The 23,334-nt window shown below is 43.2% G+C and overlaps 1 protein-coding gene across 1 annotated transcript in view; it reads right to left on the bottom strand.

Annotated features, from left to right (window-relative positions):
- iqgap3 (IQ motif containing GTPase activating protein 3) overlaps positions 1 to 23,334 on the bottom strand; it is a 227,309-nt gene that overhangs the window by 39,457 nt on the left and 164,518 nt on the right. Inside the window, exons 26-30 of the mRNA XM_059979942.1 lie at positions 18,390 to 18,614; positions 14,107 to 14,247; positions 10,524 to 10,608; positions 9,001 to 9,233; positions 756 to 888 (exon numbers count right to left, since the gene is read on the bottom strand). Of these exons, the coding sequence (XP_059835925.1) occupies positions 756 to 888; positions 9,001 to 9,233; positions 10,524 to 10,608; positions 14,107 to 14,247; positions 18,390 to 18,614 (817 nt within the window). The remainder of the gene's footprint in view (positions 1 to 755; positions 889 to 9,000; positions 9,234 to 10,523; positions 10,609 to 14,106; positions 14,248 to 18,389; positions 18,615 to 23,334) is intronic.

Here is a 23,334-nt window from a genome sequence, read left to right as displayed (position 1 = left end):
GCCAGATTTTTAATCTCCCTCCAAAATGCTGATTCATCATCTTTGATTTGGCCTACAACAGTGGTGTCGTCAGCCAACCTGAATATGGCATTAGAGCGGTGCCTAGTCACACTGTTGTAAGTACAAAGTAAGAGGAGCAGGAGACTAAGCACACAGCCTTGTGGTGCATCTGTTCTGATCGCGATCATGCAGGAGCAACCTTGTGGGCAGCAGGGCCCATACCGTGCTACTGTTCTGTGTTCTAAGAGGGCTCTGATACTGGTGTAGAACAAAGCAATTGTTCATGCTTAGAAACGTTCAGAACTTAAGGTAAAGACAAAGAAAGGAAAGCAGCCAAAGGAAAATACAGATTGCTGGAGGGACTCAGCAGGTCAGGCAGTGTCTATGGAGAGGAATGAACAGTCGATGTTTTGGGCCCAGACCCTTCATCAGGACATCAAAGAGAGTAATGCATCCAAAGGGAGAGGATAGCCAGTTTAAAGTATGCCCAACTCCCACTTCTTTGAAGTGAGGAGTTGCATCAATGTTGATCTTTGCTTTTCTCTTGTTTAATAACTGAACATGCACCCACTCCGTGTTTCTCAGTCTACCAATAAGGCAAATCCAGGAGTACCTGAAACAATCGAGATTATGATTCTCATAGCTCAGGTCCAAAGAACATAATTACAAACTGGGCAGTACAGGGTCACATTGGAAAGCGAGGTCTTCTTGAAACAAAAGAAAACTATTCGACCCCTCTTCTAGTCAATTCTTACCTTGTGAGTATTAATCAACTCCCCAACGGTTATGTAGATGACTGGTTTGCTCAGGCTGACCATTTCTGAATACTCATCCACATTAAACCTTTCTTCAGGTTCAGGGACATTGCAGGCTGCATGGAAAAATGCCCTGGAATTCACAAAGAAAGCAAGTCCACATCAGGATATGATTAGCCATAATTCTCCTTACTCCTACCTCTCTCCTCCAATCTGCTGACATATGGCTACATTCACCCACCCCAGCATGAAACTTCAGTGGAGTAACTCTTTCCCCCTCTGTACCCTGGGGGCTGCTGCCAAGGATAAGGTATCAGACCTGACTAGAGATCAAAGTGGGGGGTGGTAGGGGTCTGTGGCACAAGAGGCCAAGGCAGTGAGGTAAAATGGGGCAGCAAATAGGTGACCCGGCAGAAGTGCAGTCTGCAGTAAATATTGCCCACCACACTACTCAAAGTTGTATCTGAATTTCTGAGGTAATGTTACCTTCCATTCACTATCAAGTTACATGATGGATGGTTGAGGGTTTGCCGAATAAAGTGAATGGCTGTTTAACAGTGTAGGGAAAGAGAATGGCTTTGTTTTTGTAAGATCTTTGCTGATGCCTACTGTAAAGGAGCTGACCCTGGAGAGTCCATCATGCTGCTCTCACCACACTTCAGCATCTCACCTTGTGGCTACTGTCCACATACAATCGATGCAACCATGAGTTACTTCAGTAGTATAGTCCAGCTTGATGCTGCACTAACATTCTCACATGGGGCAACTGTCCTCCAGTTTTGGATTCATTAAATCCAGTTATGGAGCAAGCAACTAAGCTCTCCAATCCAACTCATCCGCATTGACCAAGATACTCATCTATCCTAATCTAATTTGCTTATTTATGATACATATCTCACAGCATCTGAGCAGCACTTAGAAGTGCACTTGACAACTGTGGCATGGGACACTGCAGTCAGTGTACCTGAAAATGGGATTAGTATAGATAGAGTTTCAATGGCTATTAAGGAATCAATGGGCCAAAAGACCTGTTTTGCTGGTAAATAAGTTGTTTCCTTATTGTTTCAGACATCATAAAAAAAAACACAAAACAGGCATCCTGTCTTAACTGCCTGATCACTTCGCCCAGCCACCTTTACAGATTTGTTTAATTACAATTATGGAGGGAGAATATCTGTTACGTTATCTTTAAAAGTATTGCTATTTAAGGGGTGGTATGGTAGTTCAATGGTTAGTGTAATGCTATTACAATGCCAGCAATGCAGGTTCAATTCCCACTGCTGACTGAAGGAGTTTGCGTTTTCTCACTGTGACCACATGGATCTCCTCTGGATGCTCCTATTTCCTCCCACCTCCCAAAGATGTACGGGTTAGTAGATTAATCGCTTACATAGGTGCGATTGGGCTCAATGGACCAGAAGGACCTGTAATTGAGCTGCATTTCTAAAAAAAGCTAAAGAAATAGTAGACAAGGGTGAGGTCCAACATAAAGTGCACAGTATTGACAGAATCATCAACAGCATGGAATAACAGAAGGAGTTGGGGTTCTGGTACACAGCTCCTTGGAAGTTGCCGTACAGGTTGATAGGGTGGTACCGATGGCAAAGATGTGCTTGCCTTTATTAGTTTAGTACTGAGTTTAAGAGCTGGGAAGTTATGCTGCAGCTTTATAAAACTAGTCAGGCTACATTTTAAGCCCTGTGTTTATTTCTGGTCACACATTATAGGAAGTATGAGGAGGCTTTGGAGCATATGCAGAAGAGGTTCATCAGGATGCTGGACAAGCTGGGGTTGTTTTACCTGAAGCAGTGGAGGTTTAGGGGAGATCTGACAGAAGTTTATATAAAAATGCCAGGCATAGATAGGGAGCCAGTATCTTTTTCCTAGAATTAAAATTAGTACTAGACAGCAAGAGAAAAACTGTAGATGCTGGAAATCCACAGCAACATACACATAAAATGCTGGAGGAACTCAGCAGGCCAGGCAACATCTATGGAAAGGAGTAAACAGGCAATGTTTTAGGCCAAGACCCTTCATCAGGACTATATAGCATGTTTTTAAGGTAAGGGGAAAAAGCACAGATGGGATGTGCAATCAAGTTTTTATTTTATATATATACACAGAGTTGCAGTTGGGGATGGGAATACACTGCCAGGGTGGTGGTGTAGGTAGATAGAGTCCAAGTATTTAAAAGACTCTTAGATAGCAGAATCAGAATTAAGTTTATTATCACTGCAATATGCCATGAAATTCGTTTTTGTGACATCAGTACAGTGCGATACATAAAACATAATATAACTTGAAATATATAAAACTATAAATAAGTAGTGCAGAAATAGTGAAGTAGTGTTCATTGCCCATCCAGAAACCTGGTAAGACAAGAATATGCAGAGAAGGGAGGGAGATTGTCAATGTGCAGGGAAGAGGAATTAGATTAATGAGACGTCATTGTTCAGTTAGTTTGCCACTAAGTGCCCTGTGCTGTACTATGCAATGTTGTGTGTATGCATGACATTTCCCTCTGCCCATACACATTCTATCTTTCAATAACATTCAGGGGCACAAACCTAGTCTAGTGTCTCTCACCCGAACCCAGGAAGCTGAAAACTGGAACCCAATCAACCCTGAGCAACACACTCTGATCAAACTGAGACCTTCTGGATCTGAGTGACTCAGTTAATGCACCTTTGTTTGACAGCCTGGCTGATCTGCAGCATGTGAGAGGTTGTGACTGAGAGGTGCTGAATCTCCTTCCCGACAGTCTGTTCCAGCAGCAGCTCCCTGCTGTGCTCCAGCAAAAGAGCAGACTTCCCTCTCCAAGCAGCCCAACCAGCTTCAAAGGATCAGACGTTCATGTGAGTACCAACCCTCCCTTTTTGCTTTGCAGAAGCAGGGCCCATAAGTCAGTAACTAGAAAGGTAACGGAATGTCACTGACACCTATAAGGATTCCACTTTAAACCATTTCCAAGCAAAAGGAATGCTCTTTCTAGAATAATACTCTTTTTTAGTAAGAAGATTTTTGACAAAACACTACAAGGTTTATTGAGCAAAGACATCATTAAAGAGGGTTGGGGGTAGGTGGCATGGGATGGTGGGGGGAGTGCTGATGGCATTAGACCAGGAATAACATGGAAGCTCTTTTTTTTCTACAAACCTATTTAATTAAGTCTCAAGCCACTATTAATTATACAACTATGTTAACCACTGATTTAAAAAATATAATCTGTCAGTAAAAATCTGTCCATTATTAACAATTTTTAAAGTTCAGGACAATGTCAGTTTGATAACAGATTATCAGAAAGACTGATAAATTATATTGATCAAGTCATAAAGCAGTCAATCTAATGATGCTAGTGCCTTTCATCCACTGTCCTCCCCCATCTTCCACCAGGAATGTCAGAAAGAAACGGTATGGAAACAGGAGCATTGACCTATTGTACCCATTTATATCAACACTGTTTTACTTACCCATTATCCCCCACTCTCCTCCCCAAATTGTACCACTCATCTACATGCTGGAGGCCAATTATGTATTCGCCCACCAAACCATCAGAATATAACCATGTTTTCCTTTACGCATCTTCTTAATAAATGAAAGCCTCTCTTTGAGATTGTTAAAAAAAAAAGGAGACTCGTGGGCACAAGCAAGATTCAGTCACCCTAACCATTCACTTCACTCTCTGCTTGGCTAGCACTGGAAGCCAGTACACAAGTGGCATGTTCTGAGGCTACTGGAGCTCTTCTCGGTCTCCTCTCTGGGTATAGATGGCTGCTAATTGATAGATACCATTACTAGGGAGAAGGTTCTTGGGAAAGTGAAAGGTCTGAAGGTAGCTAAGTCACCCAGACCAGATGGTGTACACCCCAGGGTTCTGAAAGAGATTGTAGAGGTATTAATAATGATCATTCAAGAATCTCTAGATTCTGGAATGGTTCCAGAATACTGGAAAATTGAAAATGTCAATCCACTCTTCAAGAAGGGAGAGGCTGAAGAAAGGAAACTATAGCAACACACACAAAATGCTGAAGGAACCCAGCAGGCCAAGCAGCATCTACGGAAAAAAATACAGTTGCTGAAGGGTCTCAGCCCAAAAATTCAACTATACTCTTTTCCATAGATTCTGCCTGGCTTGTTGAGTTCCTCCAGCATTTTGTATGTTGCTTGGATTTCCAACATCTGCAGATTTTCTCTGGTTTGTGAAAGGAAACTATAGGCCAGTTAGTCCGACCTCAGTGGTTGGGAAGATATTGGAGTTGATTATTAAGGATATGGTTTCCGGGTACTTGCAGGCACATGATAAAATAGGCTGCAGTCAGAATAGTTTCCTTAAGGAAAAATCTTGCCTGACAAATCTGTTGTAATTCTTTGAAGAAATAATAAGCAGGATAGCCAGAGCATAATCGTTTGATGTTGTGGGCTAGGATTTTCAGAAGGCCTTTGACAAAGTGCTACACATGAGGCTGCTTAAGCTATGAGACCTTGGTATTGCAGTAAGGTTTCTGGCATGGAGTTGGAATAAAGGGAGCATTTTCTGGTTAGCTGCTAGTGTGTTCCACAAGGGTCTGCATTGGGACCAATTCTTTGTATGTTATACAGGTGTGCGCACTTAACATCCATTCGGATAATATCCAATTGTTTATACATCCATAGTGCCGAGCAGAGAACGTGATGTAGCAAATGTAACCAATCTCGTGTATCGCGCATCTCTGGAGCGTAATAGCATTATCTCGCTGTTTAATTTTCTTTCGAAAATATTACCGTAATGGCTTTCAAACGCAGCAAAACCACTCCTAGTGATAGCAAGAGGCAAAGGGAAACTATTGATTTGGAAGTGAAACAAAAGGTTATTAAACAATACGAAGTTGGAAAACCAGTGAATGCTATTGCTTGGGATAAAGGCATGTCGCACTCGACAATCACAACAATCCCGAAAAACAAAGAAAAAAATTCTTGAAGCTGTTAAAGGATCAGCTTCACTGAAAATGACAAGGCTCACGAAAATGCAAGAGGGACCTATATTGGATATGGAGAAATTGCTAATGACATGGATTTACATAAAAGTTTAAAAATTGAAAAAAACTAAAAAGTTTAAAATGAAATTAAAAATTATAGTGTATGTATGTATTATAGTGTACAGTATACAGTTTTAGTGTAATTTCTTGGCTATTTAGCCAATACAGGTATACTACAGTATTTATGTTTATTTATGTTTGCTAAATATATAATAATGGTGTTCGCACAACATCCAGATCACATAACATGCGACTTCACAGAACGTATCGTGGATGTTAAGTGATGCATACGTGTATGTCAATGATTTGGCTGATTGGCTTTTTTGCAAAGTTTGCAGATGATATGGAGACAGGTGGAAAGTCAGGTAGTTTTGAGGAAGTAGAGAGGCTACAGAAGGACTTAGATGAGGAGATTAGATAAAGAAACGGCAGATGGAATATAGTGTCAGGAAGTGTATGGTCATGCACTTTGGGAGAAGAAACTAAAGAATTGACTAATTTCTAAACAGAGAGAAAATACAAAAGACTGAGGCACAGAGGGGCTTGGCAGTCCTTGTGCAGGATTCCCTAAAGGTTAATTTGCTGTTTGAGTCTGTGGTAAGGAAGGCAAATGCAGTGGTAGTATTCATTTCAAGAGGTCTAGAATATAAAAGCAAGGATGTAATGTTTAGACTTTATAAAGCACTGGTGAGGCCTCACTTGGAGTACTGACAGCAGTTTTGGGCCTTTCATCTTCGAAATGATGTGCTGAAATTGGGGAGGATTCCAAGGAGGTTCACAAAAATGATTTCAGGATTGAAAGGCTTGTCATATGAAGAGTGATGGCACTGGGCCTGTATTCACCGGAATTCAGAAAAATGAGGGGTGACCTTATTGAAATCTATTAAATGGTGAAAGGTCTTGACAGAGTGAATGTGGAGAGGATGTTTCCTATGATGGGAGCATCTAAGAGCAGATGACACAGCCTCAGAATAGAGGGGCATCCTTTTAGAATGGAGATGAGGAGAAATTCCTTTAGTCAGAGAGTGGTGAATCTGTTGAATTCTTTGCCACAGGCAGCTGTGGAAGACAAATTTTAAGTACATGTAAGGCAGAGGTTGATAGATTCTTGATTGGTCAGGGCATGAAGGGATATAGGGAGAAGTCAGGAGAAAGGGGCTGAGAGGAAAATTGGATCAGCCATGATAGGCCAAGTGGCCTAATTCTGCTCCGATATCTTATAGTCTTATGGACCTTACCTGCACTTTGATGGGTCACAATCCAAGCTCACGCATCCTCCCTGTCTAACTGGGTGACATACCTGCCTTTGAACCAGACTGTACCAGTTAGTCTGCAGTCAGACAGTGGACTGAGAGACAGAGTAAGCCTCATCACTAGTACACAATCATCTCATCATTGTCACATTGACGTTTTGCCTTAGCTATGGAAAATTGCCAGTTGCATTTCCCACTTTACAATCAGAGACTGATACTGCAAATTGCCAAGTCTTTGTGGCTTGGCTTGTACAGATATTGCTTCAAAATTCCAGTGATCTAGATTCAATTCCGAACTCCGGGCAATGTGTAGAGTTTGCATGTTCTCTGTGACTGCTTGGGTTTGCCCTGGGTGTTCCAGTTTCTTACAGCACAGAAAAAGACCCTTGAGCCCATCTAGTCTGCCTATTTCCAGTAACCTGCACCAGAGTCATCCATACTCCTTTCCTTCATGTAGCTATCCAAATTTCTCTTAAATGTTGAAATTGACCGCATACCAACTAGTTGCATTGGCAGCTTGTTCCACACTTTCACCACCCTCTGTGAAGTTTTCCCTCCAAACTTAACCTCACCAATGTCTTATTCCTCCTATATCCTAAAGGTATGTGAGGTTAAATGGCCACCATAAACTCCCTTATTGTATAGAAAACTGGTGGGAGCTGATGGGAACATGGAGAGTTGGATAACATAGTACAAATGGGTGCTCTGTGGTCAGCACAGAATTGGTGGGCTTGATGTCCAAGTTGCTACACAAGTGTGAATTGTGGTTGAGAGGTCAGCTTGTATTATTGGCCGGTGGTGTAGAGGCATCTGCACCCGACTTCGAGGCAGGTTCAAATGCAACTGGCTCCTTGCGTGCTTTCCATCCAGGCTGGGTTGAGCATCGAGCTAGCAACTCTGCCTTGTAAACAAAACAGACAAAATTGCTTAAAAAAAAGGCAAGGTTGCTGCCCGATGCACGGAAAGGAATAACAAAGGATGTTGTGTAGGTGCAGGGTGGTGTTGTAAGAAATGTGGGGGGATGTATACAAGAGAAAGGGGTTCCAGTGGAGATTAACTACGGTTCAAGTATAAAACTGACTGTCTTGTCACTTGGTCAGTACAGAACAATAGGAACAGGACACACACGAGAAAACAGATGCTTTGGGGACAAAGTATAATACTGAAATACCTCAGTAAGCCAAGCAGCATCTGTGGAAGCAAAAGGAATGTGTTGATGTTTCAGGTCCAATCTCTATACTGAGAGAGAGAGAGAGAGAGAGAGCGCGAGAGAGTGACGGCGCACAAGAGAGCGCGTGTGTGTGAGTGAGAGAGAGACTGAGTTGATGCGAGTGTGGGGGAAGGTTGGTAGGTGAGAGGCGGAATCAGGCGAGGAGGGTAGTAATAGGTAGGTGGAGTCAGGCTGCTCTGGAAAAGGTGAACAGTGGTAAAGAGAACATGGGAGGACTGGAGAGAGTGAGAAAGGAACACAAGGGGTGTGTGATACAGGAAATCATGAATTGATATTCATCCCGTTGAGTTGTAAACTAACTAAGTGGAGTGTGGTGTGGTGTGGTGCCTGTGGCTAACGTTAAGCCTCAGAGTGGCAGTGAAGAAGGCCCGAGGATAGACAGGTTGGTGCGGGAAAAGGAAGGGGAACTGGCAACTTGTTCCAAACTGCTCTCTGCAAATTTAAACACAAGAGATTCTGCAGATGCTGGAAATCTAGAGTATCACACACAAAATGCTAGAAGAACTCAGCAGGTCAGGCTGCATCTATGAAAAAAAATAAACAGTCCACGTTTTGGGTTAAGACCCTTCATCAGGACTCTGCTTATCCACTCCTTAGTTCTATTACAATTGCTCTACTCTTTGAAATCTTAAATACCCAGAATGATTTGATCCAAACACTGAACACCACAGGATGGGAAGCATCAACACTGGGAGTGTACATTAGAAAGAAATAAAGTTTTGCAGAAATAAGTGAGACGATGAGACCTGAATCTCTCCTGGGACTGGAACAAGTAGTTGTTCATGGTACAGAGCTGAGCACTCTCTCCCTCGAAGATCTTGCTGGAGGCAGCGAGCTGGAGCAGTTTTGCGATGGAACCCAGGTTGCGGCGGTGGTCTGTGTGGAGCCCCCCTCCCACTGTGATATCGATGATGTCGAACCCATCTGGGGCCACGATGGCAGGGTTCATGTAGCGATAGTACAGGAGGTTCCCAACCACCTGCAACAACAGGAGAGGTGCTTAGCATCTGGGATGGAATGACATTCACTTGCAAAATCATAGGTGGTACAAATACTCCACAAATCAGTCAACCCTCTTGTTCACACACAAACAAACTTTATAGGGTGGCATCAGACTCCATAACCCAAAGATGAGGCCAACTGCAGCAGTGTTCCCATGGGGATCAAGTTATCTGGTTTTTATTTCCCTGAAAGAGGCCACACAAATTAAATAAGATAGTCAAGGTTCTGAGCTCAAGAGTGAGGAGGTTATGTTGTAGCTTCGTAAACTCCAATTATGAACAAAAGAGACTTTGCAGATGCTGTTAATGAAAAGCCACACAAACAAAATGCTGGAGGAACTCAGCAGGTCAAGCAGCGGCTACGGAGAGGAAACAGGCAAGTGTTTTGGGTTGAGACCTTACGTCAGGGTCTCAGCCATTCTGGCTTCTTCACTCCTTTCTTTCCTGTTGTGAAGGGTGTTGGTCCAAAATGTCAACAGTTTATTCCTCTCTGTAAATGCTGCCTGACCTGCCGAGTCCCCCAGCACTCTGAGGGTAAAAGTCTGATTAGCTGCATCTAGAGCATTACATTCAAATTGCACCATTATAGGAAGGATGTGGAGGCTTTGGAGAGGGTGCAGTATATGTTTACCAGGAATGGCCTGCATTAGGAGCTACAAGGACAGGGTGGACACACTAGAGCTGCTTCAAGTGGCAGAGGCTGAAAGTTTATAAAATTATGAGAGGTGTAGATAGAGGATACAGCTGGGACCTTTCTCCCAGGATCAAGATGTCTAATACTTTAGGGAATGCATTTAAAATGAATGGCAGTAAGCTCAAAGGAGGAGTGTGAGGCAAGTTTCTCTTTTGTTTTATGCAGAGTGCCAAATGCCTGGAATATGCTGCCAGGAGTGGTGATGGAGACAGAGATGATAGAAATGTTTCAGAACCTCTTAAACACAGGCCATGTGCAGACAAAGGATTGGCTTAATTAGTTCAGCACAAACCATATTCCAAAGGGTCTTTCCCTGTGTGGTACTGTTCTATGTTCCGTGACTGGCTCGGGCAGAACCTTTCTCCCCAAGTCAAGGCAATCTATTCACTACTCTACCACTGAAAATGTAAATAGCTTCAAACCAGCCCTTCCCAAAAAGACACCGAGGTTTCCCACTTCAAGCCTTGGCCTTCTGCCTTGAAATCAATCGCTAGCATCCGCTGGCGTGTGCCACAGGGCAAGCTGGAACACGACAGTAACACTAAGCCTCTTTATTCCAATGCTGGGATCTTACCTTGAGCAATTCTTCTTCGGTGGCACTGGGGAACTTCTCCCTCAGTGAACTCTTCAACACTTTTGCGGTGTATCTCATGCCGTACCTCATTCCAAGTGACAGGATAATAAGGATTAGACAAATTCATCATCATACAGCTCGTGTCATCTCTTTCACCTGTTTGGTCAATACTTTCCACCTCCAACTGTTTTCATTTTTTTTTGAAGTTTCTATCCAACTCCCTTTTTAAAAAAAGTTAGTATTGATCTGCTCTCATACCACGAGGAAAAAAATCTCTTCAGCCCAGCTCATCCATGACTATACAAATACCCATCTAAGCCAGTCTCACGTCCCTCTAATGCTTTGTAATTGTGCAAATGTCTCTTAAATGTGGTTATTGTACAAAGTGTAAAGTAAATTTCAAAGTATATGTATGTCACCATGTACAACCCCGAGATTCATTTTCTTGGGGGCATATTCAACAAATCCATAGAATAGTAGCTATAACAGAATCAATGAACAACTGCCAACTAGGGCTGTCAACTAGAGTGAAGACAACAAACTGTGCAAATACAAAAATAAACAATAAATAAGCAGTAAATATCAAAAACATGAGAAGAAGAGTCCTTGAAGGTGGGTGGGAACATTTCAATGATGGGGTGAGTGAAGTTGAGCAAAGTTATCCCCTTTGTTCAAGAACCTGATGGTTGAGGGGTAGTAACTGTACCTAAACTTGGTGGTGTGAGCACTAAGATTCTTGTACCCTCTTCCTGATGGCAGCAGCGAGAAGAGAGCATGCCCTGGGTGGTGGTGGTCCCAGATGATGGATGCTTCTTTCCAGCGACAGTGTTTCATACAGATGTGCTGAACGGTTGGGAGGGTTTCACCTGTGATGGACTGGTCTGTATTCACTCCTTTTTGTAGAATTTTTGTAGCTGCTTCAACCCCTTCCTTCGGGTGGCTTGTCCATACCTTCTATGTGAAATTAACTTTTAACATTTTTCCCCTCCCACTGGCCTCCAGCTTTAGAACCCCCACCCCAGGAAAAAGACTGACCATCTACCTTGTCTACTCCCTTTGTGGTTTTAAAAATCTCCACAAGGTCACTGCTCTGTCACCAGCTCTTCAAGTAGTAAAGTCCTCACCTGATCTCTCTCTTTAACTGGGTCCCTCGAGTCCTGGCAACATTCTCATATATTGTCTTTTACCTAAAGATGTCTAAAGAGGTCTTACCTAAAGATGTCTTTCCCGCTATAGGACAACCAAACCTGTATACCATACGCCAAGCTGGCCATTCGGCCCCTCAAGCCTACACAGCCATTCAGCATCATCAATGTTCTTGTACATTAAGTCCACTTTCACATCAATCCTGAGTTTCCCTTGGTTCTCAAAATCTGGCAGTCTCAGCCCTACATTCACCAACCCAGCTGCACAGCTATCTGGTATATGTTCCAAAGACTTACTGTCCTCTGACTGACAGAGTTCCCCTTATCTCTGTCCTAAGTGGCTGATCACTTTCCCATCTGTGGGACCACTTCAGGTCAGAAACCGCAGGCAGAGCAGAGGAATTTTATTCAGTATTCCAGCAAAAACACACCCTTTATCTAACATTTTTTGTCTATAATTGGAATCGGCTTATTATTGTCACATGTACCAAGACACAGTGAGAAACTTATCTTCATACTGTTCATAAAGATCAAATCATTACAGTGCATTGAGGTAGGACAAGGTAAAACAATAACAATTCAAAATAAAGTATAACAGCTAAAGAAAGTGCAGCGGCAAACAATAAAGTGCAAGATTATAACAAGGTAGATTGGGAGGTCAAGAGCCTATCTCATCACACTAGGGAACCAACATCTTGCAAGGTAGAAGCTGTCCTTGAGCTTGGCAGTACATGCTTTCGCATATATCTCTTGGCTGATGAGAGAGAGGAGAAGAGAGAATGCTCTGGATGGGTGGGGTCTTTGATTGCACTGGCTGCTTTCTGAGACAGCGAAAAGTGTAGACAGAGTCCTCTGGGGAGGAGGTTGGTTTAAGTGTCTGCCTTACCTGGGTACTGATCATCTGTTCAAAGATATCAGCCATGGTTCAACTCTGAACTAGCTTTATGGGCTCAATACTGCTCTAGAAACTAGACTTAAATCTCTTGTGGCGGTACTGAGGCACCATCTCTAAATGTGTTAAACTGCTCTCTATCAGCCCTTTCAGATGAATACTGAAAAATTCCATTACACCACTGACCAAAATTACTCAATAATAAACATAGAAAGTCTGCAGTTGCTGGATATCCAAAGCAACACACACAAAATGCTGGAGGAACTTAGCGGGTCAGACAGCATCTATGGAAATTAATAAACAGTCGACGTTTTGGGCCCAGACCATTCTTCAGGACTCAAGATGGTTCAAGACTGATGAATTTCTAGCTATTTTTCAGCTTTGTATGTAGATAGGGGGCTCTGTTTCATTACATTTCAAAGTAGTACTTTAGAGTATTGTATACATACTTTAATAATAAATGTACTTTGAACTTTGAGTCATAGAGTCAGCAGAGAAACAAGTCTTTCAGCCCATCTAGTCCATGCGAATTATTAATCTGCCTTGTCCCATCAATCTGCAACCAGACCATAGCCTTCATACCTCTCTGTTGATCAGGGTCAACCATGGATATTGCGTCCTAGCTGGCCATGCAAGCCAGGGTAGTACAATATGGAGAGCAAGCTGTTACCCTTGCAGCAGGCTCTCCCCCCTCCCCCCAACACACAGCTGATGAATCCACGGGAATGGCAGGGACTAATACAGTTTGGCAACAGCAGCTTCACAGGAGTTGCCAGTCAGCATTGAACTCAATGTAGGACTGCCTTAGGAACTCCAGCTCCAGATTTTTCATCAGGGTTTATTCCTGAAGCCTTCTCCATGAGTGGGTGTAGCCATAATGCAGCAGAGATTTGAAATCAGAGTTTTCCTTTTCCTAGATGGGCTGCCAACCACAGCTGACAAACCCAAACTGCCAGAAGCAACTAATTTGAAGTCGGCAGTACCCCATCTTTGCCCCTTCTTCTGTCAACAGAAACAGTTCTGCCTGGTTTAGTAGATAAGCCACACTTGAAGACCAGGAGTTGGACTTCGCTCTCAGAGGCTATTTGAGGCACACATCATTTGATAAGATAGAGGGCGCTTATCCCCAATACTGCCCTATCTATGATAACCTTAAGGAACCTTACCTATCCAAATTTCTCTTGAAAGCTGAAATCGAACCCGAATCCAGTTCTCACCACCCTCTGAGTGAAGAAGTTCCCTCTCATGTTCCCCTTAAACTAGGGAACTCTAAACCCATGACCTCTCACCCAACCGCAGTGAAAAAAAGACTGCCTTAGTATTAATCCTAGCTATGACCCCAATTTTGTATACTCCATCAAATCTCCCCCATTTTAATTGCTGAATGTTCTGAAGCTGCAAAAGGTGTCACGTTGATGCATATTTTTAATTTTGGGAAGGATGGAGCTGGGCTCAGCAGTGGGGAAATAATAAACCCTGCTCTTTAACAGCCAGGTCACAAGGCAGAACGGGAGTCTAACTGGAGGAAATGTTACTGAGTACTTACGGTATCTTGTCCACAGAGGATATGATGGCATTGAGGAACTTGTCAGTGGCAGTCCGCAGATGGCGGATGGATATGTCGAGTCTCCGCTGGACTTCCTGGTGGGTCAGGGCTTGGTCTGCCGTCACCTCATACGGCAAGTTACTGTGAGAAAGAAAAATGCAAGGATGGAATCTGATGTCACCAGGCACAAAAATTCTAAGAACTTCTAGTGAAACTGGAGAAAATCACATGGAAGGCATTCAAGGATGTTATTGAAAGTTTTCTTGGCAACTACAGACCACCAAACTTTGTACAGCTGGTTGACAACATGATTCAGGGATACAAAACCATGAAGTGCAATTTGTCACTAAAGATTTATTTTCTGCAGTCTCATTTAGACTTTTTCCTTGTAAGTGTTGGCACTGTCAGTGACGAGCATGCTGAAAAGTTTCACCAGGACATTGTGGACATGGGAAAGAGTATCAGGGCAACTGGAATCTATCAATGCTGGCCGATTATTGTTGGACGTTTAAGCCAGAAGCCTCAGACACTGAGTACAAACAAAAATCATTAAAAAAAAGATTTTTAGCTTACCTGAACTATTGCAAAACATCATCACTGTTATGCAATTAAACACATTATAGTCAATAAAAATTCATTTCTTGTTTCTCCAAATCCCTACGTGCTACAAGTAGTCTGAAATTATTAAATATTATTATTATTCCAGCTTCGAGTAGTCTATCAAGTAGCAACACTTCCTAAAAATTTTATGCCCAGCTCTCATATCTGGAGTGAATTGGATGAAATATGATGGGAAGTTATCTGTACAGATGACCCAGTGCCCTGTTGTTTAATGGCAGGGGCAACATCTCACCTAGGGTCAGCACTCTTCACGGACAAAAGCCAGGTGGTTGGACTCTGTGTGTCAGAAAAGGTCATTGAACATAAAACATTGCAGTATAGTACGGGCCCTTCAGCCCACACTGTGCAGAACTTTTAACCTACTTTAAGATTGATCTAACCTATTCTTCCCACATAGCTCTCTATTTTTCTGTCATCCATGTGCCTGACAGTCTCTTAAACGGCTCTAATGTATCTGCCTCTACCACCAGCCTCAGTGCATTCCACACACACACCAGTCCCTGTAAAAAAAAAAACTTACTTCTGACAACAACCCTATACTTCCCTCTAATCACCTTAAAATTATGCCCCTCGTTTTAGCCAGTACTTCTCTGGCTGCCCACTCAGTCTATGCTTTTATCATCTTGTACAGCTTTGTCAAATCACCTCTCATCCAGCTTTGCTCCAGAGAGAAAAGCCCTAGCTTGGTTAACCTATTCATATGCTGGAAGCACCTTGGTAGATCTCTACACCCTCCCCACATCCTGCCTATAATGAGATGTGACCAATCTGAACACAATATTCTAGGTGTAGGTCTAACATGTGTTCTATAGAGCTGCAACATAACCTTGCAGCTCTTGAAGTCAATCTCCCGACTTACGAAGGCCAACACACCCTGCACCCTCTTAATGACCCTATTGACTTGCACAGCAACCCGAGGGATCTATGCAAGTGGACACCAAGATTGCTCTGTTCTTCCACACTGCTAAGAATCCTATCATTAACCCTGTATTTTGCCTTCAAATTCGACCTTACACACTGAATCTCTTCATACTTTCCAGGTTGAACTCCATCAGACCAGCTCTGCCTAAATTACTACCGTCCCATTGCACTCACATCCATCATCATGAAGTGTTTTGAGAAGCTCGTCATGAGGCATATCAAGACCCTGCTGCCCACCTCATGGGACCCCCTGCAGTTTGCGTACCGTCCCAACCGCTCATCGGACGACACCATTGCCATCACCCTCCACCTGGTCCTAACCCACCTGGACAAAAAAAGACACGTACGTTTGAATGCTGTTCATAGACTTCAGTTCAGCATTCAACACAATCACCCCTCAGAAACTGATTGGAAAGCTGAGCCTACAGGGCCTGAGCACCTCCCTCTGCAACTGGATCCTAGACTTCCTGACTGGGAGACCTCAGTCAGTCCGGATCAGAGGCAGCATTTCCAACACCATCACACTGAGCACAGGAGCTCCCCAGGGCTGTGTGCTCAATCCACTGCTGTTCACTCTGCTGACCCATGACTGTGCTGCAACACACAGCTCGAACCATATCATCAAGTTCACTGATGTCACGGTGGTGGGTCCCATCAGCAAGAACGACGAGTCAGCTTACAGAGAGGAGGTGCAGCGGCTAACGGACTGGTGCAGAGTCAACAATCTGTCTCTGAATGTGAACAAAACAAAAGAGATGGTTGTTGACTTCAGGAGGGCACAGAGCGACCACTCCCCGCTGAACATCGATGGCTCCTCAGTAGAGATTGTAAAGAGCACCAAATTTCTTTGTGTTCACCTGGCGGAGAATCTCACCTGGTCCGTCAACACCAGCTCCATAGCAAAGAAAGCCCAGCAGCGTCTCTACTTTGCGAAGTCAGAGGCAACTCCATCTCCCACCCCACATCCTCATCACATTCTACAGGAGTTGTTTTGAGAGCATCCTGAGCAGCTGCATCACTGCCTGGTTTGGAAATTGCACCATCTCAGATCGCAAGACCCTGCAGCAGATAGTGAGGTCAGTGATGTCATCGGGGTCTCTCTTCCCGCTATCACGGACATTTACACTACACGCTGCATCCGCAAAGCAAACAGCATTATGAAGGACCCCACACACCCCCATACAAACTCTTCTCCCTCGGACCATCTGGGAAAAGGCACTGAAGCATTTGGGCTCTCATGACCAAACTATGTAACAGCTTCTTCCCCCAAGCTATCAGACTCCTTAATACCCAGAGCCTGGACTGACACCTTACTGCCCTATTGTCTTGTTTATTATTTATTGTAATGTCTGCACTGTTTTGTGCACTTTATGCAGTCCTGTGTAGGTACGTAGTCTAGTGTAGTTTTTTTCTGTGTTTTTTTTTACGTAGTTCAGTCTAGTTTTTACATTGTTTCATGTAACACTATGGTCTTGAAAAATGTTGTCTCATTTTTACTGTGTACTGTACCAGCAGTTATGGTCAAAAAGACAATAAAAAGAGACATTACTTTACATCACTTCAGTGTGCTATTGTAACCCTCAACAATCTTCTGCGTTATCTACAACATCATCAACCTTCATGTTATCTGCAAACTTACTAACCCACCCTTCCACTTATTCATTCAAGTTATTTGTAAAAATCAGAAAGAGCAGGGGTCCCAGAATAGACCTATTTGAAACATCACTGGTCACTGACCTCCGGGCAGAATACTCTCAATCTACAACCTCTGACTTCTATTCTGAATCATCACAGCCGAGTTTTCCTGAATCCTATGCTTGATACTCTGAAAATCTGGTGCAGAAAAATATTCCTGGAAGAGTTAAAACAAAAAATCGACTGCATTAAAGTCAGGAGCTGTGAATAACATGGGTACAGATTTCAAAATAACAGGGGAGAACTACATTTGCTGGTAAGGTGGGCCATATTTCAAACTGGACAGGTCATCAGTCCTACCCATCCCCCATTTCCAACTCTAGCTTCTAGTTAAATAAATTCACTATGCAGCAGCTTAACCTGAAGTTTTGTAATTCTAAAAGAGAGTTGGCTCACATTAGAAGACATGGGCACCAATTGGACCTCCTTCTATCCTTTACTTGATCCCTGTGCTCACCCCATCTCCACCAATGCTTGGACTAAGGAGAATGAGATTGGAACAGCCACACACAAATGCTGTGGGGAATACTTGGCCACTGTCACAAGATTAAACATTCCACAATGGATGCAATAGCTTTAGTGATTTTCTGTCATGTGTAGTCTCAGTAGGAGCTGTAATTGATAGCAGCGAGCAAACTGGGGTGAGGGTCAGGAATACTAGATTGCTACAGCGTCTCCAACAGCACTAACATTATAATCAATAGATCTGATTTTAAAAGTTCACGTGGGTAATTTGACCATCATTCTTTGTTTCCCAATTTTCTCTGCTAAGTATGCTTCACCTAACAAATACTCCATCTGCGCAGGGAATCAGGGAAGGAAGCTCTGAACAGGCGACTCAGCCAAATCTAAACTGGTCCCTGCAAAGCACTACTCTGCAGATTTTACAGATTTAATTATACCATTAAGTCAAGGGAGCAGACATGAACTATGCTGCCCCTGCCCAGCCAGGGAAAGGCCCAAAGGTGCCCAAGGATGAAGAGACCAACTGTGTCAAAGTAGAAAAGGCTCACAGGTGTGCAGTGGTTGCTCATTCTGGACCTCACCTTCTCTGCCCGGTCTGGCTCTCCATCTGGTTCACCCAGCTCTTGTAGATGTCGACAGGGTCAGTTTTGATGCTTAGGGTTTTGTCCTGCAGAATCTCTTTGATGACTGGCCCCAAGATCTCTCGTAGTGCGTTCTGTCCGCGGATATTACGGTAAAAGTTCACCACGAGCTTGGTCACTGTGGGGTTTCCAGTTACAATCTCATGGACTTGGTCAACCTTTGACCTGTAAAGTAAGAGAAGCAAGAGTGTTGAAGCACAGAGATGCAAGTTGGAAGAGATTCTTCAGTCAAATTTCCCTACTTAATGGGAGATTTGTATCTCCACAGCAACATTCATACTATGGTCAGGATGTCCTGAAGTACTTCAAGTACACTTTCTGGCCACTTTATTCAGTAACGCCTATTCGTAGTCTTCTGCTACTGTAGCCCATTCACTTTAAGGTTTATCATGTTGTACACTCAGAGATGCTCTTCTGCACACCACTGTTGTAATGCATGCTGATTTGAATTACTTTTGCCTCCCTATCAGCTTGAACAAGTCTGGTCATTCTTCTCTGATCTATCTTATTAACAAGGCATTTGCATACTGAACTTACAGTGGACTGAAAAGCTTGAGCATGTAGATGTTAAGGAAGAGGATGTGCTGGAGCTTTTGGAAAGCATCAAGTTGGATTAGTCACTGGGACTGGATGAGATATACCCCAGGCTACTGTGGGAGGCGAGGGAGGAGATTGCTGAGCCTCAGGCGATGATCTTTGCATCATCAATGGGGATGGGAGAGGTTCAAAGGATTGGAGGATTGCGAATGCTGTCCCCTTATTCAAGAAAGGGCGTACAGATAGCCCGGAAATTATAAACCAGTGAGTTTTACTTCAGTGGTTGGTAATTTGATGGAGAAGTTCCTGAGAGGCAGGACTTATGAACATTTAGAGAGGCAGAATATGATTGGGAATAGTTAGTGTAGCTTTGTTAAAGGCAGGTCATGCCTTATAAGCCTGATGGATTTTTTTGATGATGTGACTAAGTACATTGATGAAGGTAGGGCAGTAGATGTGGTGTATATGGATTTCAGCAAGGAATTTGATAAGATACCTCATGCAAGGCATATTGAGAAAGTAAGGAAGCATGGAAACTAAGGGGACATTGCATTCTGGATCCAGAACTGGCTTGCTCAGAAGGCAAAGAGTGGTTGTAGATGGGTCATATTCTGCATGGAGGTCAGTGACCAGTGGTGTGCCTCAGGGATCTGTTCTGGGACCCCTACTCTTCATGATTTTTATAAGTGCCCTGGATGAGGAAGTGGAGGGATGAGTTAGTAAATTTGCCGATGACACAAACGTTTGGGGGTATTGTGGATAGTGTGGAGGGCTGTCAGAGGTTACAGTGGGGCATCGATAGGATGCAAAACTGGGTTGAGAAGTGGCAGATGGAGTTCAACTCAGATAGGTGTGAGGTGGTTCATTTTGGTAGGTCAAATATGATGGCAGAATATAGTATTAATGGTAAGACTTTTGCCAGTGTGGAGGATTAGAGGGATCTTGGGATCCGAATCCATAGGACATTCAAAGCTGCTGTGCAAGTTGATTCTGTGGTTAAGAAGGCATACGGAACATTGGCCTTCATCAATCTCGGGACTGAGTTTAAGAGCTGAGAGGTAATGTTGCAGCGATACAAGACCTTGGTCAGACCTCACTTGGAGTACTGTGCTCAGTTCTAGTTGCCTCACTACAAGAAGGATGTGGAAGCCATAGAAAGGGTGCAGAGGAGATTTACAAGGATGTTGCCTGGATTGGGAAGCATGCCTTATGAGAACAGGTTGAGTGAACTCAGCCTTTTCTCCTTGGTGCAACAGAGGATGAGAGGTGACCTGATAGAGGTGTATAAGATGATGAGAGGCATTGATCATGTGGATAGTCAGAGGCTTTTTCCAAGGGCTGAAATGGCTAGCACGAGAGGGCAAATTTTTATGGTGCCTGGAAGTAGGCACAGAGAGGATGTCAGTGGTAAGTTGTTGTTGTTGCTTCAAAAAAAAACCGCAGAGAGTGGTGAGTGTGTGGAATGGGCTGCTGGCGACAGTGGTGGAGGCAGATAAGATGGGGTCTTTTAATAGACTCCTGGATAGGATCATAGAGCTTACAAAAAGAAGGCTATGGGCAACCCTAGGTAATTTCTAAGGTAAGTACATGTTCAGCATAGCTTTGTGGGCCGAAGGGCCTGTATTGTACTGTTAGTGTTCTATGTTTCTAATTGCCGCTCACTGGATATTTTTGTTTTTCACACCATTCTCTAGTCTGGATTGATGTGTGTGAAAATCCCAGGAGATCACAGTTTCAGAGATACTCAAATCACCCCGTCTGGCACCAATGATCATTCCATAGTTAAAGTCACTTAGATCAGAATGGGGATGAGATGTGATGTTTGGTCTGAACAGCAACTAAACTTCCTGATCAAACACGAGGAAATCTGCAGATGCTAGAAATTCAAACAACACACACAAAATGCTGGTGGAACACAGCAGGCCAGGCACCATCTGTAAGGAGAAGCACTGTCGACGTTTCGGGCCGAGACCCTTCATCAGGACTGCCTGATCTCCATATGCTTTTATGTATTGCGTTGATGCCATGATTGTCTGATTAGACATTTGCATTAAGAAGCAGGTGTACAGGTATAGCTAATAAAGTGGCCACTGAGAGCATAGCTGTCATAAAATAGGGACTGCTTTGTGCAGTGAACTCCTACAATCGGCAACATAAATACAGTCTGATGTCAAAAGCAGAACATGCTGGAACTACTCGGGTCAAAAAATGAGGCAGATGCTGCCCAACATGGCGAATATCTCAGCAATTCTCTATTTTGTTTCAGATTTCCACCATCTGAAATATGTTGCTTTTCTGATATCGACCAGTGGTCATATAGCCAAAGAGCAAAACAGCATGAGTACAGGCCCTACTGCCCAACCAATCCATTTCAATCACAATGCCCAACCAGCTAGTTCCAATTTCCAGTGTTCCATCCATATCCTACCCCTCCATCTATGTATCCAAGTGCTTCTTAAATGATACTATTATACCTGTCACAACCACTTCCTTTAGCACCTTGTTCAATGTACTCACTGTCCTTGGTGTGAAAAAGTTACCCCTCAGATCCCTTTTAAATCTTTCCCCTCTCACCCCAAACCCATGCCCCTACTTTTGGGTTGTCCTATCCTGGGGAAAAGACTATTACCTTCTATCTTATCTACAGTGACCTCTTAATTTTAAACTCCTCCCTAAGGTTGGGCCTTATTCTCCTATGTTCGAAGGAGTAAAATCTAGTCTGGCCAATCTTTCCCTATAACTTGGCAATATCCTCAAATCTACTCTGCACTAATTCCAGTTTAACCATGTCTTTCCTAATAACAATTCAAGGAATAAATGCCAGCCTAGCGCAGTGCTAATCTTCTTCTATCAGTCTCTTGAAATCAAGAGTTTAAAAAAACACAGGAGTTTCTGCAGATGGTGTAAATCTTGAAAAACATACACAAAATGCTGGGGGAACTCAGCACGTCAGGCAGCATCTATGTACGGAAATAAGCATTTTTCGTGTGTTGCTCAGAGTTCAAACAAATGCATTTGTTGGTGAAGGAGGGAACTAGAAGACAGAACCCACCTTCATTTTCCATCAGAAGTAGCACCTCTGACAGTGTAGGGCTCTCTCAGTATTGCACTAAAGGACATTAGTCTATATTACTTTGCACGTCACTGGGATCCCATGACCTCAAACTCAAAGGCAAGGGGGACTGAGGTTCAAGTACTTAGAAGTGAACATCATCAATGGCCTGTCCTGGTCCAACCACGTTGATGTCACAGCCAAGAAAGCTCACCAATGCTTAACTTCCTCAGGAGGTTAAAGAAATTTGGCATGTTCATAATTTTTAATTGATGCACCATAGAAAACACCCTATTCAGTTGCCTCATGGTTTGGTATTATAATTGCTCTCGCATAACCACAAGAAACTGCAGAGCTGTGAACACACAACCAGCTTTCCCTATGGACTCTGTCAAGACTTTGCTGCCGCAGTAAAGCAGCCAACATAATCACCCACCCCCAGACATTCTTTCTTCTCCCCCTCCCATCGCACAGAAGATATAAATGCCTGAAAGTGCGTACCACCAAACTCAAGGACAGCTTCTATCCCAGTGTTATTAGAATCTTAAATGAACATATTTAATGAAAAAAATTGACATTTCACCTCATAATCTATTTCATTATGATCCTATAGCATTTTTCATGTACTAAACTTTCACTCTAGCTTTTACACTTCATTCTGAAGTCTGTTACTATTTTATCTTAATGCATTGTGTAATGACTTGATCTGTATGAACAGTGTGAAGAACAAGCTTTTCACTGTATCTTGGTACATTTGACAATAATAAATCAATTCCAATATGACAACTGTCACATAAGATAGTTGAACCAGGACATGATTTGCTCAGTAAATGACAAGGCCCTGGGGAGTGCTGTAGTTCAGTTACCTGGTGGCCTGAAAATGGTGACACAGATAGAGAGAGTAGTGAAGGTGTTTGGCATTCTTGCCTTCATCAAATGGCGCACCGAGTACAAAAATTAGTTCACCAGGTTACAGCTGTACTGGACCACACCCGAACAATGTGTGTAGTTCTGAACCAGAATCAGGTTTATTATCACCAGCATATGTTGTGAAATTTGCTGTTTTGCAGCAGTAGTTCGTTGCAGTATGTAATAATAGAAACTATAAACTTCAACAAGCACATAAATAAATAAAATGAGTAGTGCAAAAAGAGTGAAAAAAGTGAGGTGGTGTTCATGGGTTCATTGCCTATTCAGAAATCTGATGGCAGAGGGGAAGAAGCTGTTCCTGAAACAATGCACGTCTTCAGGCTCCTGTACCTCTTCCTAACAATGAGGAGTGAGCATTGTCCTGGG

The sequence above is a fragment of the Hypanus sabinus genome, chromosome 9 (assembly GCF_030144855.1).
Source record: "Hypanus sabinus isolate sHypSab1 chromosome 9, sHypSab1.hap1, whole genome shotgun sequence".
NCBI classification, from domain to species: domain Eukaryota; kingdom Metazoa; phylum Chordata; class Chondrichthyes; order Myliobatiformes; family Dasyatidae; genus Hypanus; species Hypanus sabinus.
The sequence above is the reverse complement of the archived record's forward strand: the minus strand, read 5'-3'. Positions and strand labels throughout refer to the sequence as shown.